At 40.4% G+C, this 17073-nt stretch overlaps 1 protein-coding gene across 6 annotated transcripts in view; it reads left to right on the forward strand.

Annotated features, from left to right (window-relative positions):
- Nucleotides 1-5142, forward strand: part of TNFSF10 (TNF superfamily member 10) — a 65204-nt gene extending 60062 nt beyond the window's left edge. For 4 of the 6 annotated variants that reach the window (XM_006068410.4, XM_006068411.4, XM_045166094.1 and 1 more), the window contains one exon: nucleotides 281-1072. In XM_006068410.4, coding sequence (XP_006068472.3) covers nucleotides 281-732 — 452 coding nt within the window. In that variant the 3' untranslated portion in view covers nucleotides 733-1072. Of the gene's footprint in view, nucleotides 1-280; nucleotides 1073-3986 lie in introns of those variants that run through there. The other 2 variants (XM_025288234.3, XM_025288243.3) reach the window with 1 other exon arrangement.
- Nucleotides 5143-17073: the final 11931 nt, after the last annotated feature.

Here is a 17073-nt window from a genome sequence, read left to right on the forward strand (position 1 = left end):
TTCAGAGCTGACTGTGATGGTCAAGGTACAGCAAAATAGGGGACTTCAAACAGGTCACAGTGGCATGGGCGCCTCCAGATTTCTATTTGATTAAAATTTAGACTCCTTGGAAGATTGAGGGAGCGTGAAGTTTTAAATTGACTTTCCTGGTGGCTCAGATGGTAAAGCGTCTTCCTACAATGTGGGACAGTTCCAACCAAAGCGTTGTCTAGCCACAGCTATCGGGAAACTCCTTGCTTTACTACAAGTTAATTTTATTTTTCTCCAAACTTCATCCCAGGCTCCAAGAATGAAAAAGCTGTGGGCCATAAAATAAATTCCTGGGAGTCGTCAAGAAAAGGACATTCGTTCTTGAATAATTTGTACTTAAGGAATGGAGAGCTGGTTATCCTTCAAACAGGATTTTATTACATCTATTCCCAAACATACTTTCGATTTCAGGAACCTGAGGAAGTTTTGGGAACTGTTTCAACAGAAGAGAACAGAAAAAAAATCAAACAAATGGTACAATATATTTACAAATACACAAACTATCCTGACCCTATACTGCTGATGAAAAGTGCTAGAAATAGTTGTTGGTCTAAAGATTCAGAATATGGACTCTATTCCATCTATCAAGGAGGAATATTTGAGCTTAAGGAAAATGATCGAATTTTTGTCTCTGTAACTAATGAACGATTGGTTGACCTGGACCAAGAAGCCAGTTTTTTCGGAGCCTTTTTAATTGGCTAAATGATCTATAAAGAAAAAACAGTGCCCCCAGAGTGACCTTTCACTTTTCAGATTGGCATACTTCAAAAATGAGGTGAAAGTAAGGCAGTCTGAGCAGAACAACTTCAACCAAGAGATCTACAACACAAGGTTTTTTGGTATCCTGGATTCTTTACCACTTAGCTACCTCGGAAGCCCTCATTGGGGCTTCCCACCTTACAACCAGAAATCTAGCTCATTATCAGAAAAACAAACAACCCAATAAAAAATTAGGCCGAGGACCTAAACAGACATTTCTCCAAAGAAGACACAAATATAGCCAATAAACACAAGAAAAGATGTTCAACATAGTTCATTATTCAGATCAGATCAGATCAGATCAGTCGCTCAGTCGTGTCCTACTCTTTGAGACCCCATAAATCGCAGCACGCCAGGCCTCCCTGTCCATCACCAATGCCCGGAGTTCACTGAGACTCACGTCCATCAAGTCAGTATGCCATCCAGCCATCTTATCCTCTGTCGTCCCCTTCTCCTCTTGCCTCCAATCCCTCCCTCCCGGCATCAGAGTCTTTTCCAATGAGTCAACTCTTCGCATGAGGTGGCCAAAGGACTGGAGTTTCAGCTTTAGCATCATTCCTTCCAAAGAAATCCCAGGGCTGATCTCCTTCAGAATGGACTGGCTGGATCTCCTTGCAGTCCAAGGGACTCTCAAGAGTCTTCTCCAACACCACAGTTCAAAAGCATCAATTCTTCGGTGCTCAGCTTTCTTCACAGTCCAACTCTCACATCCATACATGACCACTGGAAAAACCATAGCCTTGACTAGATGGACCTTTGTTGGCAAAGTAATGTCTCTGCTTTTGAATATGCTATCTAGGTTGGTCATAACTTTCCTTCCAAGGAGTAAGCGTCTTTTAATTTCATGGCTGCAGTCACCATCTGTAGTGATTTTGGAGCCCAGAAAAATAAAGTCTGACACTGTTTCCACTGTTTCTCCATCTATTTCCCATGAAGTGATAGGACCAGATGCCATGATCTTCGTTTTCTGAATGTTGAGCTTTAAGCCAACTTTTTCACTCTCCACTTTCACTTTCATCAAGAGGCTTTTGAGTTCCTCTTCACTTTCTGCCCTAAGGGTGGTGTCATCTGCCTATCTGAGGTTATTGATATTTCTCCCGGCAATCTGGATTCCAGCTTGTGTTTCTTCCAGTCCAGCGTTTCAGTGCTGCACTCAATATGCCAGCAAATTTGGAAAACTCAGCAGTGGCCACAGGACTGGAAAAGGTCAGTTTTCATTCCAATCCCAAAGAAAAGCAATGCCAAAGAATGCTCAAACTACTGCACAATTGCAGTCATCTCACACGCTAGTAAAGTAATGCTCAAAATTCTCCAAGCCAGGCTTCAGCAATATGTGAACCGTGAACTTCCTGATGTTCAAGCTGGTTTTAGAAAAGGCAGAGGAACCAGAGATCAAATTGCCAACATCCGCTGGATCATGGAAAAAGCAAGAGAGTTCCAGAAAAGCATCTATTTCTGCTTTATTGACTATGCCAAAGCCTTTGACTGTGTGGATCACAATAAACTGTGGAAAATTCTTCAAGAGATGGGAATACCAGACCACCTGATCTGCCTCTTGAGAAATTTGTATGCAGGTCAGGAAGCAACAGTTAGAACTGGACATGGAACAACAGACTGGTTCCAAATAGGAAAAGGAGTACGTCAAGGCTGTATATTGTCACCCTGTTTATTTAACTTATGTGCAGAGTTCATTATTAGAGAAATGCAAATCAAAACTACCATGGGGTACCACCTCAATCCAATCAGAATAGCCATCATCAAAAAATCTACAAACAGTAAATGCTACAGAGGAGCATTTATCTATTTGCTATTGTGGAGAAAAGGGAACCCTCCTACACTGTTGGTGGGAATGTAAATTGATAAAGCCATTATGGAGAACATTATGGAGGTTCCTTTAAAAACTAGGAATAAATCTACCATGTGACCCAGCAATCCCACTACTGGGAATATAGAGAAAACCACAGTTGACATCTACCCCAATGTTCATTACAGCACTAATTTACAATATCCAGGACATGGAAGCAACCTAGATGTCCTTTGACAGATGAGTGGATGAAGAAGATGTGTATGATATTCAATGGAATATTACTTAGCCATAAAAAGGAACTAGTCTGAGTCAATGGTAGTGAGGTGGATGAACCTGGAATCTGTTATACAGAGTGAAGTAAGTCAGAAAGACAAAACAAGTATTATATGTTAGCGCATATATATGGAATCTAACCTGGAGAAAAAAAATGGCAACCCATTCCAGTATTCTTGCCTGAAAAATCCTATGGACAGAAGAGTCTGGCAGGCCACAGTCCCTGAGATTGTAAAGAGCTGGATATGACTGAGTGACTGAACAGCATGGAATCTAGAAGACTAGTACTAATGAACCTATTTACAGAGAAGAAATGGAGACGTAGATGTAGAGAATGGACTTGTAGACACAGTAGGGGAAGGAGAGAGGAGGACAAATTGAGAAAGGAGCATTAACATATATTATCATATATAAAATAGATAACTATTGAGAAGTTGCTATGCCTAGCCTGGCACTCTGTGATGACCAATAACAGTGGAACTGGGGGAAGAAGGAGGGGATACATATATAATTATGACCGATTGACACTGTTGTACAGCAGAGACCAACACAACATTGTGAAGCAACTGCTGCTGCTGCTGCTGCTGCTAAGTCGCTTCAGTCGTGTCTAACTCTGTGCGATCCCATAGATAGAAGCCCACCAGGCTCCCCCGTCCCTGGGATTCTCCAGGCAAGAACACTGGAGTGGGTTGCCATTTCCTTCTCCAATGCATGAAAGTGAAAAGTGAAAGTGAAGTCGCTCAGTCGTATCCGACTCTTAGCGACCCCATGGACTGCAGCCCACGAGGCTCCTCCAACCATGGGATTTTCCAGGCAAGAGTACTGGAGTGGGGTGCCATTGCCTTCTGTGAAGCAATTCCAATAAAAAGGTAATAAAATTAAAATGTGTTTCTTTTTCAATATAAATGAGTAAAATATGAAGTTTTTGTGTATTTTGTACTTAACATTTTATAGTAACAAGATTAGTAACAATGGGGAAAAGAACTTCTAATGTCTTTTTCATGGTTATCTTTTATCTAACATGTCTTACAGAAGAAAGAAAGAAAGTGCTCATTTTTGTACAATGTGATTAAAATATTATCAGTCCTTTCCTTTATGGTTAATGTTTTTGTTACAGATTGAATTGTGTCCCAACAAAGGATAATGTCAATGTCCTACTCCCCAGTACTTCAGAAATGTGATCTTATTTGGAAATAAGTTTGTTGCAGATATAATTAGTAAAGATGAGGTCATAGTGGAATAGGTTGGGTCCTTCATAGAATGTGACTCATTATTTAAAGAAGGAGATTTAATAAAAGAAAGACCCACAAGAAGAAGTCCTCGTGGCAGCAGAGGCAGAGATTGAAGTGATGAAGCTGCAAGCAAGGATTGACAGTCCTCATAAGAAGCTCAAGAAACAAGAGAAGATTCCACTCAGAGCCTCAGAAATCTGCTGACACCTTGATTTTAGACTCCTGGCCTCCAGAATTGTAAGAGAACAATTTTCTGATGTTGAAAACCATCTGGTCTGCGACACTTTGGTTCAGCAGCCCTAGGAAGCTTATACAGCTTTCTATGCCATGTTGAGGAAATCTTTTTTTACTGATGTCACACAGATGTTACCATTAATATTTTTTTTCTGAAATCTTGAAGTTTAGTCTTTCATAGTTTGATAGTAGGATTCAATAATAATTTAATTCATGAATGATAAAGGGATATAATTTTATCTTTACCATTTCAGTGACCAGTTGTCTAACACTGTTCAGTGGCTAGCCCACTCTTTCCCCATTGATTTTAACGTCTAACATCATACACCAAGCTCCCAGGGGGTCTGTTTCTGTGTTCGCTTCCCACCCTCCCCCGCTACCCTGCATTGGATTGGTTGTCAGTTCTTGCACCCATTCCATCCATTTTCTAAAAATTGTGGTAAAATATAGGTAACTTAAAATTTACCATTTAACCATTTTTGAACATAGAGTTCAGTAGCATTAAATACATTCACATTGTTGCACGACCTTCCGCACTATTCATGTCCAGAACATTTCATTATCCCAAGCTAAAACTTTGTAACCATTAAGCAATAACTCTTCATTTCCCTTCCTCCAGGCCCTGGTTATCACCATACTACTCTCTTTATGAATTTGACTGTCTTAGGTAGCTCATGTAAGTAGAATTATGCAGTATTTGTTCTTTTATGTTTGACTTATTTGATTTAGCATATCTTCAAGGTTTAATCCATGTTGACGCATATGTCAGAATTTCTTTAACAAAATAAAAGTATAGTTGATTTACAATGTTGTATTAATTTTTGCTGTTCATTACTTTTTAAGACTGAATTATATTGCAGCATTGGAAACTAGATACTACATTTTGTTTATTCGTGTATCTGTTGATCATACTCTCTGGCTTTAATGGTTACTATTTGCTTTTCTATAAATCTTAATGTTCTCCTTCTTTAGTCCTTTGTTCCCAAACAACCCAGGCATTTGGGTGTTTAATTCACAAACTTTCTGCAACTTAAGTACCTTTCATTGTGACATTTTAAGGCAAAATTTAGAAGGCAAAAAAGTTACATTTGCATGTGCAGAATTCAGTTGGCAGTTTAAATAAACATCCTGGGAAGTCTCAAATTTCATTCCAAGTACAACTGATATAGTATCAGAACTATATGTAAATTTTTGAACAGTGTGAATAATGACTATAGCCACCCAAAAGGAAAACAGCCCATTTGACCTGAAGCAGAAGGAGATAGGAAGGAATGAAAGAAAGTACTTGGACTTCTTAAACTTTATAGGAGAGGCACATAGAGCTATTGAGCTATGGATATGTGGTATTCCTCAAAACAAGGAAAGAAGGACCCCAAAGACAATTTAGAGATCATTAAGGCTTCCTCTTTGGTATCAAAAGTTGGGAATATATCACTTGGATTTTGACAGACCAGACAACCCTTGCCCATGAATGTGGGGGTGGTGCCACCCAAAGCCATGGGAGAAATGCTACCAAAGCTGTGAAGGCCAGGCCCCTGCCCAGCAGAACCCTCGGAGATGTCTGCCTCTGCCTAGATATCAAGGAATGGAGCCATCTAGAGATGTGGGCACTCAACCCAGGCAGAAGACCACAGAGAGGATGAGGTTACTGCAGGGAATCCATGCCAGGAAAATGCGCAATGGAGCCACGTGGATATGGCTTCTCCCATGATCCCAAGTCAGCAGAGCCCCTGGTGTGCAGTTCCAGACTGAGACAGCTACAAGCATGCAAGTTAAGCCAGTGAGGATTGCCATGTGGGTTGCCTGCAGCAAAGCCATGGGGGCAGGTATACCCCAGTGTGCACAGAAGGTCATTTCCATATCCCAGTGGGCCTAGCAAGGAGAGTATCTGATGAAAGATTATTCTCAAGCCTTGAGATTTGATGTTTGCCTTGTTGGGTTTGGACTTGCTTGGGATCTGCCACCCTTTTCTTTCCTATTTCTCCCTTTAGGCTGGGAGAGTTTGCCTTACTGCCTGTCCCACATTGCATTTTGGAAGCACATAATTTTTTTTTATTTCACAGATTCACATCTGGAGAGCAATTTATCTCAGAATCAATTATACCTTGAGTCTCATGCACATCTGATTCAGGTGATATTTATATGAGACTTTAAACTTAGATTTTTTTTAGTTGATGCTAGATGAAATTAAGACTTTGGAAGCTGTTGAGATGGAATGATCATGTTTTGCATGCAAAATGGACATGAATTTTGGGGGGCCAGAGATATAATGCTATGATTTGAATATTTATTTCCCTCTAAAAGTTCACATGTAATTTTCAAAATTCATTGAAATACTAATACCTTATGTGATGGTATTAGAGCCAGGGTCTTTTGGAATTGACTAGGTCGATTGGTCCACTCATGAATGGGTCCACTCATGAATGAGATTAAGGTCCTTATCAAAAGGTTCAAGATAGGTCTCTTACCTGTTCAGTCATGTGGGGATACAATGAGAAGTTTGTGACCCAGAAGAGGGTCTCTATACGACGGGGCTGGCACCCTGATCTTAACTTCTAGCCTCCAGAATTGTGAAAAATTAATTTATTTATAAACCACCAATTTGTGACATTCTCTAATCGAAGACAAAAAGTGGTTAAATGAATTGAAAAATAAAATCTAGCAATATGCTGTCTACAAGGGATTCACTTTATTTTTTATGGCCATTTCTTTTCAAAAAATTTTTATTTATTTTAATTTTTTTGGCTGTGCTGGGTCTTTGTTGATGTGCACAGGGCTTTCTCTAGTTGCAGTGCTCAAGCTTCTCATTGTGGTGGCTTCTCTTGTTGTACAGAACAGGCTCTAGAGCACAATAGAATAGTTGTGGCACTTGGGCGTAGCTGCTCCAAGGCACATGGGTTCTTCCTGGCCGAGGGATTGAACCAGTGTCCCTTGCATTGCAAGGTGAATTCTTAACCTCTAGACTACCAAGGAAGCCCACGGGACTCACTTCAGATTTAAAGATATACATAGATTGAAAGTGAAGAAATAGAAAAAGATATCTCATGCAAAGATGACCAAAAACAGCATGGGGCTACGCTCGTATCAGGCAAAATAGACTGTAAGTCAAAAGTTGTCTCTAGAGACAAGTCATTATATACTGATAAAATTCAATTCAACAGAAAGATAGAGCAATTATATGTACATATCCAGCATCAGAACTCCTAAACATATAAAGCAAATACCAATAGATCTGAAGGGAGAAATTGACAACAATACAATAATGATAGAGACTTCACTATTCTACTTACAATAGTGGATAGGACACCAGCAGGCAGAAAATCAATAAAGAAACAACTGACTATTGTTTGACAGAACATTGATGAAGGAAATTGAAAATGATACAAAGATATGGAAAGTTGTCTCATGTTCTTGGATTGGAAGAATTAATACTGTCAAAACGTCCTTACTACCTAAAGCAATCTACATATTTAATGAAATCGCTATCAAAATTTCCATGACTTCTACCTTATCCTATATAAAAAATTAACTTTAAAAGGATCATTTTGTTGTTTTTTAGTTGCGAAGTCAAGTCTGACTCTTTGCAACCCCATGGACTGTAGCCTGCCAGGCTCCTCAGTCCATGGGATTTCCCAACCAAGAATACTGGAGTAGGTTGCCATTTCCTCCTCCAGGGGATCTTCCCAAACCAGGGATCAAAGCTGCATCTCCTGTATCTCCTGAATTGGCAGGTCGATTCTTTTCCACTGCACCACCAGGGAAGCCCTAAAAGGATCATAGACCTAAATATAAGATCAAAGACTATAAAATTCTTAGAAAACATAGAGGCAAGTCTTCTTTTTTATTTGTATTTGACAATGGATTTTAGATATGACACCAAAAATATGAGCAACAGAAGAAAAAATAGGCAAACTGGATTTCATCAAATTAAACACTTTAGTATATAAAAAGACACTATCCAGAAAGTGAAAAGCCAACCTATAGACTGTGAGAAAATATTTGAAAATCACATTTCTGATAAAGGACTTATAGTGGACAACATAAACAACTCTTTCAACAACAAAAAGACAAGGCTCAGTCGTGTCTGACTCTTTGCGACCACACGGACTGTAGCCCATCAGGCTCCTCTGTCCACAGGAATTTTCCAGGCAAGAATACTGGAGTGGGTTGCCATTTCCTCCTCCAGGGGATCTTCCTGACCCAGGGATCAAACCTACATCTCTTGTGTCTCCTGCATTGGCAGGCAGATACTTTACCAGCTGAGCCTCCAGGGAAACCCTAACAAAAAGACAGATGACATAATAAAAAATTGGACAAAGATTAAAACCACAATGAGACATGAATGTATACCCATTAGGATGACTACCATTAAACAACAGGTAATAACAAGTGCTGTGAGGATGTGGATGTATTGGCACCATCACACTTTGCTGTTGGGAATTTAAAATGGTGCCGCTGATGCGAAAAAGTTAGTGACTTCTCTGAACATTAAACATAAAATTACCATATTACCCAGAAATTCCACTCACAAGTGCACTTTCAGGAAAATTGAAAACAGATACTTTTAAGTGAATACTTGGACACAGTATTTCATACTTCTTCATATTTCATAGCAGCACTATTTACCACAGACCAAAGGAAGAAGCAATTCAAATGTACATTTTTATTTAGATGATCGAATAAACAAAATGTGATATATACATACAATGAAATATTACTCAGCCAGATATATATTGTTTAAAGTGAACATGTATGAATCCATAAAGAGAATCACCAGTATAAAGAAGACAACTCCAGAGTAAAGGGAGGGGAGGGAGTACAGAGGATCTCAAGGGAGCATCAGAGGTAATAGTAATGTGCTATTTCTTAATCTGGACATGGGTTCACAGTGTTGGTTCTCTATAGCATAATTTTTCATACTGTATACATATATTACTAGTATTTTATAATTTAAATTTTATCTGAATGGTAATGGTAATCATGCCAAACCAGAAATTTGGAGGAAGAATATACTACTCTTTGATCCACCAATGTGTTATTAAAAAATAATTTATTGGACTTCCCTGGTGCCAGTGGTTGAGACTCCATGCTTCTATTGCAGAGGGCATGGGTTCAATATCTGGCTAGAGATTTAAGATACCACAGGCCACTCGACATGGCCAATAAAAACAAAAACAAACACAAAAACACTTTATTGGGTCTTTTGGATTACCCAAAAAAAAAAAAAAAATTCACATTGGTTGTGATAAGTGAAATGTGGAAATGTATAAAGAAGTTAAAAATCCTCGCACTCCTCCCACCATGAAGATTTCAATGATAAAATTATGTGTTCCATCTTTCTACTGACACAAGTATATGTAGTCAATATTCCAGCTTTATTAATTTTTTTCCTTTATAAATGGGAATATACATATATATGCACATATGTATGTGTGTGTGTATATAAAACTCAGCAACTCATTTATTTAACAGTATTTGTGGGCTTCCCAGGTGGTGCAGTGGTAAAGAATCCACCTGGCAATGAAGGAGTCACAGGAGATGTGGGTTCAACCCCTGGATCGGGAAGATCTCCTGGAAGAGGAAATGGCAACCCACTCCAGTATTCTTGCCTGCAAAACGCCATGGACAGAGGAGCTGGTGGGCTATAGTCCAGGGGATCACAGAGAGTCAGATTCAGCTGTATGCACATGTGTGCACACACACACACACACACATACACATACACTGTGTAAAAAACATTCAGGCCTAATTGATTCTTAAATACTGCATAATACCTCTCTGAGTGACTAGATCCTAATTTAATCCACCATCAGTTCATTCCCAGTTGTTTGTCACTTCAAGTAATGCTATTAATACAATGAACTTCCTTGCCCTTGGTCCTAAATTGGGATTATAAGCTGACTTAACATTTTAGATGCTAAAAATAACTGATTACTTTTAAATCTTTTGCTGCAGTTTACAGACTGGGCAGCAGAAACAATAGTGCTGTGTTTCTCATGGCATCATTAGAAAGGGATACGGACTACTACTCTTCTGGTTTGCCAAGCTGGTGAGTGAAAACTATCTGATTTGTGTGTAAAGCACCAGCACTCTTTATTATGGTCAGTGAAAGTGAGCTCATTGCTTCTCAGCACCTTCTGGGGAACATTTAGAAATGCTGATGCCTGGGCTTCACCACAGCATTCACCACAGACCTATTGAACCAGCATTTCTGGAGAAGGGCCCAGGATACCGCAGGATACCACAGTGTCTGTGTTTTAATTTCCCCAAATGAATCTGATATAGCTAGTTGAGCACAGTGCCATCAACAATTAGAAATCATGAATAGAGCCTCTATCTAGAATTGAGAAAACTGAATTTCAAAAGCTGTGATGTATTAATTAAGTGTTTAAGAAAACAATGTATCCAGATAATGATTATGGTGAGAAATTCCAGAATTCAATTTATATGCAACGTTTTAATTCCATGAATTGTTTGAAATAAGGAATACCCACATGTATCTTTCTCAGCTTTAGAGGTAAAACCCAAGATAGGAGGCAGCTATGAAGTGGATATTTTAGAATGACAGTTTTCTGGCCAACTGTGAATCTCTTCTTAAAGAAAGTATGAATACTGAATATCTGATCTTTCTGAAAATGAAATAAAATCAGGGGCATTCTGGCCCATCATTGCCGGACTCTGTCCCGTGAAACTTCCTCACTTGAAGAATAGAGAAAAAAACTGCTACTTCAGTTTCTATTAGGATGTATCTGGGCAGAACAAGGGAAGTGGTTTCTAAAGACAATCACCCTAGAAGAGAGGCCAGCTCAGGTGTGTGAGAGGTGCCTGAAGAGATTGGAGCAGTAAGGCAGAGCCCTTCTTTGCTCTTCTTGAGATCAAAGAGGGGCCCCTTTATTGTCACATACCAGGAACAGCCACCAGGTGGCGAGATTCTCCCATTTTCCCCAAAGATCGAAATGTTTAAAAGTGGCAGATTAAATGACTTCAAATGACTTCAAATTCTCTACCTGGATAAAACTCAAAGTGAAGGGGACAAGAAGGCATGTGGCAGGCTCTCAGTGTCTCAGATAAGAGCACCCACCTTGCATGGGGAGTTGTGAGGAAATGTTTAATATATGTGAAGCCCTGAGACACTGCCTAGATGGTTCTAAGGACTCAGTAACTTCCTTTTAAAATATGTAAAGTTAAAAATAAGAAAACCTCTAGGATTATAAACTCATGATAATTGTTTTTGTGCTGAGTTCCAGTGTAAGTTTCTGTTTATTCGTCAAATCCTCTACAAAGTCATATCTATGTCAAAATTAAAATAACCTAGATAAAATAGATATGTAAGTGTTATAGAAAACGGAGTTTAAATACTTCCTCTTTTGAGTGAAAATCAATCAATATACAAAAGCCCAACTTTATGTACCAGATAAATTCAAGAGATGGCCAAAGAGTCTTTATTTTAAAAAGAGATTCGTCACAGACTTCCTTAAAAGCTAAGTTTTCTTTCTACCTTAAGAAGTTGATTCCATTTGTTGAATTTGCTTCTGACTGCTCTGTAAAATGAACTGAAGGTATCCTCAGAATACACTGCGAGGTTGATGATTTGCTTTCTGCATCCTTTGCTTCCCCTGCTGTGGGTTTTCCCCGTTCCTCTAAGCTTCCCATGCTTCTGTCTCCAGACCCTCTCCAGGAGGGGTGCAGAAAGTGGATGGAGATTGAGAGGCAATGCAGCACAAAAGCCCTCACCTTCAGGACTGGAAAGTGAAGTGTGAGTTGGATGTGATGCTGTTTGTACTTGGGCAGCCTTCACACTGGGGCCAGGTTTCACTCTAGGGAGATAATAGAAAAGAGAAAAAAGGACCATTTATTGAGCACTTTCTCTATTTTGGGTGCTCTTGTTTGTATGCTCACTTATTTCCTATAGAAACCTTGTGATGGAGGGATGGGGATAATCATCCATTTACATATGAAGAAACAGATCACAGAGCTAAACAGCAAGGTTGTGACCTTAGGTTGGTCTGATTCCACAGCTCAAGTGTTGAACTGCGTGGGGTTCGATTGTGTTAGAACAGAAGGAGTTAGGTGAGGAAGAGCCTGTCTATGTAATTCTGGGAAACAAACAAACAAAAATAGTGTTAGCAAAGCTCCACCAGCTCGACTATGAACATAGCCTCCTTCTGTGACACTTGCCCCCAAACATATACAGAGTCCTTTGATACTACCTCATCTAAAATAGTCTGTTTCGTGCAGTATTAGCATACATACATTGGTGTCAGATAGATCTGATTTTCCATATTTTTATGCTAACGAGATAATTATTTTATTATTCTTCGTGACAAAGCAATATGAAGTCACAGTCACCACATTTTGGGGACTCAAAAATGTGTCCAAACAAAAAAGAATTAAAGCACTTATTTGACATACACAGCCTAGAGAAGAGGCTTTGTAACAAACTGAAAATATTTCCTGCTAGTAAAGCTGGGACAATAAGAACAAAACAGCTCTACCAAAAACTGCTTGTCATATTTTGCTTTGACAGTAAGGAATGCTGAATTAAGAAACAACAAGTCACCTGAAAATGTGAGTGAAACAATGACAAAAAATTATCTCATAAAAAATTTTCTATATTTATTAAGAAACTTCATTATTTTAATAAAATCTCTGGTGCAAATTTTAAAGTGATCGATTTACCAGCCTGCATGTACTCTAAAGTATGGGCTTCCCTGGTGGCTCAGTGGTAAAGAATCCACCTGCCAATGCAGAAGATGTGGGTTCAATCCCTGGGTTGGGAAGATTCCCTAGAGGAGGAAATGGCAACCCACTTGCCTGGGAAATCCTATGGACAGAAGAGCCTGCTGGGCCACAGTCCATGGGGTCGCAAAAGTGCTGGACACCACTAAGGGACTGAGCCAAGGCATTGTAAAGTATATATAAATTTAGACTTGTCCTGCTGCTGCTGCTGCTAAGCCGCTTCAGTCGTGTCCGACTCTGTGCAACCCCATAGACGGCAGCCCACCAAGCCCTGCCGTCCCCGGGATTCTCCAGGCAAGAACACTGGAGTGGGTTGCCATTTCCTCCTCCAATGCATAAAAGTGAAAAGTGAAAGTGAAGTCGCTCAGTCATGTCCAACTCTTCGCGACCCCATGGACTGCAGCCTACCAGGCTCCTCCATCCATGGGATTTTCCAGGCAAGAGTACTGATGTGGGTTGCCATTGCCTTCTCCGAAGACTTATCCTAGAGGTATAAAACATTCTGGGTTATTCATTAGGTTGGCCTAGGCGGCCAAGAGAAGTTACCCCATGCCCAAGGTCAGGGGAGGCGGCCAAGAGGAGCAACCCCACGTCCAAGGAGCAACGGCTGTGTGGGCGCAGGAGGGCCAGGAGGAGCTACTCCACATTCAAGGTCAGGAGGAGCGGCCGTGAGGGGATACCCCTCGTCCAAGGTAAGGAGCAGTGGCTGCGCTTTGCTGGAACAGCCGTGAAGAGATACCCCACGTCCAAGGTAAGAGAAACCCAAGTAAGAAGGTAGGTGTTGCGAGAGGGCATCAGAGGGCAGACACACTGAAACCATAATCACAGAAAACTAGCCAATGTGATCACACAGACCACAGCCTTGTCTAACTCAATGAAACTAAGCCATGCCTGTGGGGACACCCAAGACAGACGGGTCATGGTGGAGAGGTCCAACAGAATGTGGTACACTGGAGAAAGGAATGGCAAACCACTTCAGTATTCTTGCCTTGAGAACCCCATGAACAGTATGAAAAGGCAAAATGATAGGATACTGAAAGAGGAACTCCCGGGTTGGTAGGTGATCAATATGTTACTGGAGATCAGTGGAGAAATAACTCCAGAAAGAATGAAGAGATAGAGCCAAAGCAAAAACAATACCCAGTTGTGGATGTGACTGGTGATAGAAGCAAGGTCCGATGCTGTAAAGAGCAATATTGCATAGGAACCTGGAATGTTAGGTCCATGAATCAAGGCAAATTGGAAGTGGTCAAACAGGAGATGGCAAGAGTGAATGTCGACATTCTAGGAATCAGTGAGCTAAGATGGACTGGAATGGGTATTAACTCAGATGACCATTATATCTACTTCTGTGGGCAGGAATCCCTTAGGAGAAATGGAGTAGCCATTATGGTCAACAAAAGAGTCTGAAATAAGTACTTGGATGCAATCTCAAAAACGACAGAATGATCTCTGTTCATTTCCAAGGCAAACCATTCAATATTACAGTAATCCAAGACTATGCCCCGACCAGTACCGCTGAAGAAGCTGGAGTTTAACAGTTCTATGAAGACCTATAAGACCTTTTAGAACTAACACCCAAAAAAGATGTCCTTTTCATTATAGGGGACTGGAATACAAAAGTAGGAAATCAAGAAACACCTGGAGTAACAGGCAAATTTGGCCTTGGAGTACGGAATGAAATAGGGCAAGGCTAATAGAGTTTTGCCAAGAGAACGTACTGGTCATAGCAAACACCCTCTTCCAACAACACAAGAGAAGACTCTACACATGGACATCACCAGATGGTCAACACTGAAATCAGATTGATTATATTCTTTGCAGCCAAAGATGGAGAAGCTCTATACAGTCGGCAAAAACAAGACTGGGAGCAGACTGTGGCTCAGATCATGAACTCCTTATTGCCAAATTTAGACTTAAATTGAAGAAAGTAGGGAAAACCACTAGACCATTCAGGTATGACCTAAATCAAATCCCTTATGATTATACAGTGGAAGTGAGAAATAGATTTAAGGGACTAGATCTGATAGACAGAGTGCCTGATGAACTATGGACGGAGGTTTGTGACATTGTATAGGAGACAGGGATCAAGACCATCCCCAACAAAAAGAAATGCAAAAAAAGCAAAATGGCTGTCTGGGGAGGCCTTACAAATAGCTGTGAAAAAAAGAGAAGTGAAAAGCAAAGGAGAAAAGGAAAGATATAAGCATCCGAATGCAGAGTTCCAAAGAATAGCAAGGAGAGATAAGAAAGCCTTCTTCAGTGATCAATGCAAAGAAATAGAGGAAAACAACAGAATGGGAAAGACTAGAGATCTCTTCAAGAAAATTAGAGATACTAAGGGAACATTTCTTGCAAAGATGGGCTCAATAAAGGACAGAAATGGTATGGACCTAACAGAAGCAGAAGATATTAAGAAGAGGTGGCAAGAATACACAGAAGAACTGTACAAAAAAGAGCTTCATGACCCAGATAATCACAATGGTGTGATCACTCACCTAGAGCCAGACATCATGGAATGTGAAGTCAAGTGGGCCTTAGAAAGAATCACTACCAACAAAGCTACAGGAGGTGACGGAATTCCAGTTGAGCTGTTTCAAATCCTAAAAGATGATGCTTTGAAAGTGCTGCACTCAATATGCCAGCAAATTTGCAAAACTCAGCAGTGGCCACAGGACTGGAAAAGGTCAGTTTTCATTCCAATCCCAAAGAAAGGCAATGCCAAAGAATGCTCAAACTACTACACAATTGCACTCATCTCACACGCTAGTAAAGTAATGCTCAAAATTCTCCAAGCCAGGCTTCAGCAATATGTGAACTGTGAACTTCCTGATGTTCAAGCTGGTTTTGGAAAAAGCAGAGGAACCAGAGCTCAAATTGCGAACATCTGCTGGATCATGGAAAAAGCAAGAGAGTTCCAGAAAAACATCTATTTCTGCTCTATTGACTATGCCAAAGCCTTTGACTGTGTGGATCACAATAAACTGTGGAAAATTCTTCAAGAGATGAGAATACCAGACCACCTGATCTGCCTCTTGAGAAACCTATATGCAAGTCAGGAAGCAACAGTTAGAAATGGCAATGGAACAACAGACTGGTTCTAAGTAGGAAAAGGAGTACGTCAAGGCTGTATATTGTCACCCTACTTATTTAACTTATATGCAGAGTACATCATGAGAAACACTGGGCTGGAGGAAGCACAAGCTGGATTCAAGATTGCCGGGAGAAATATCAATAACCTCACATATGAAGATAACACCACCCTTATGGCAGAAAGTGAAGAGGAACTAAACAGCCTCTTAATGAAAGTGAAAGAGGAGAGTGAAAAAGTTGGCTTAAAGCTCAACATTCAGAAAACTAAGATCATGGCATCTAGTCCCATCACTTCATGGCAAATAGATGGGGAAACAGTGGAAACAGTGTCAGAATTTATTTTGGAGGGGCTCCAAAATCACTTGGAGAAGGCAATGGCACTCCACTCCAGTACTCTTGCCTGAAAAATCCCTGGATGAAGGAGCCTGGTGGGCTGCAGTCCATGGGGTCGCAATGAGTCGGACACGACTGAGTGACTTCACTTTCACTTTTCACTTTCATGCATTGGAGGAGGAAATGGCAACCCACTCCAGTGTTCTTGCCTGGAGAATCCCAGGGACAGAGGAGCCTAGTGGGCTGCCATCTATGGGGTTGCACAGAGTAGGACACGACTGAAGCGACTGCAGATGGTGATTGCAGCCATGAAATTAAAAGACACATATTCCTTAGAAAGAAAGTTATGACCAACCTAGATAGCATATTCAAAAGCAGAGACATTACTTTGCCAACAAAGGTCCATCTAGTCAAGGCTATGGTTTTTCCAGTGGTCATGTATGGATGTGAGAGTTGGACTGTGAAGAAAGCTGAGCACTGAAGAATTGATGCTTCTGAACTGTGGTGTGGAGAAGGCTTTTGAGAGTCCCTTGGAGTTCAAGGAGGTCCAACCAGTCCATTCTAAAGGAGGTC

The sequence above is a fragment of the Bubalus bubalis genome, chromosome 1 (assembly GCF_019923935.1).
Source record: "Bubalus bubalis isolate 160015118507 breed Murrah chromosome 1, NDDB_SH_1, whole genome shotgun sequence".
Taxonomy (NCBI): Eukaryota; Metazoa; Chordata; class Mammalia; order Artiodactyla; family Bovidae; genus Bubalus; species Bubalus bubalis.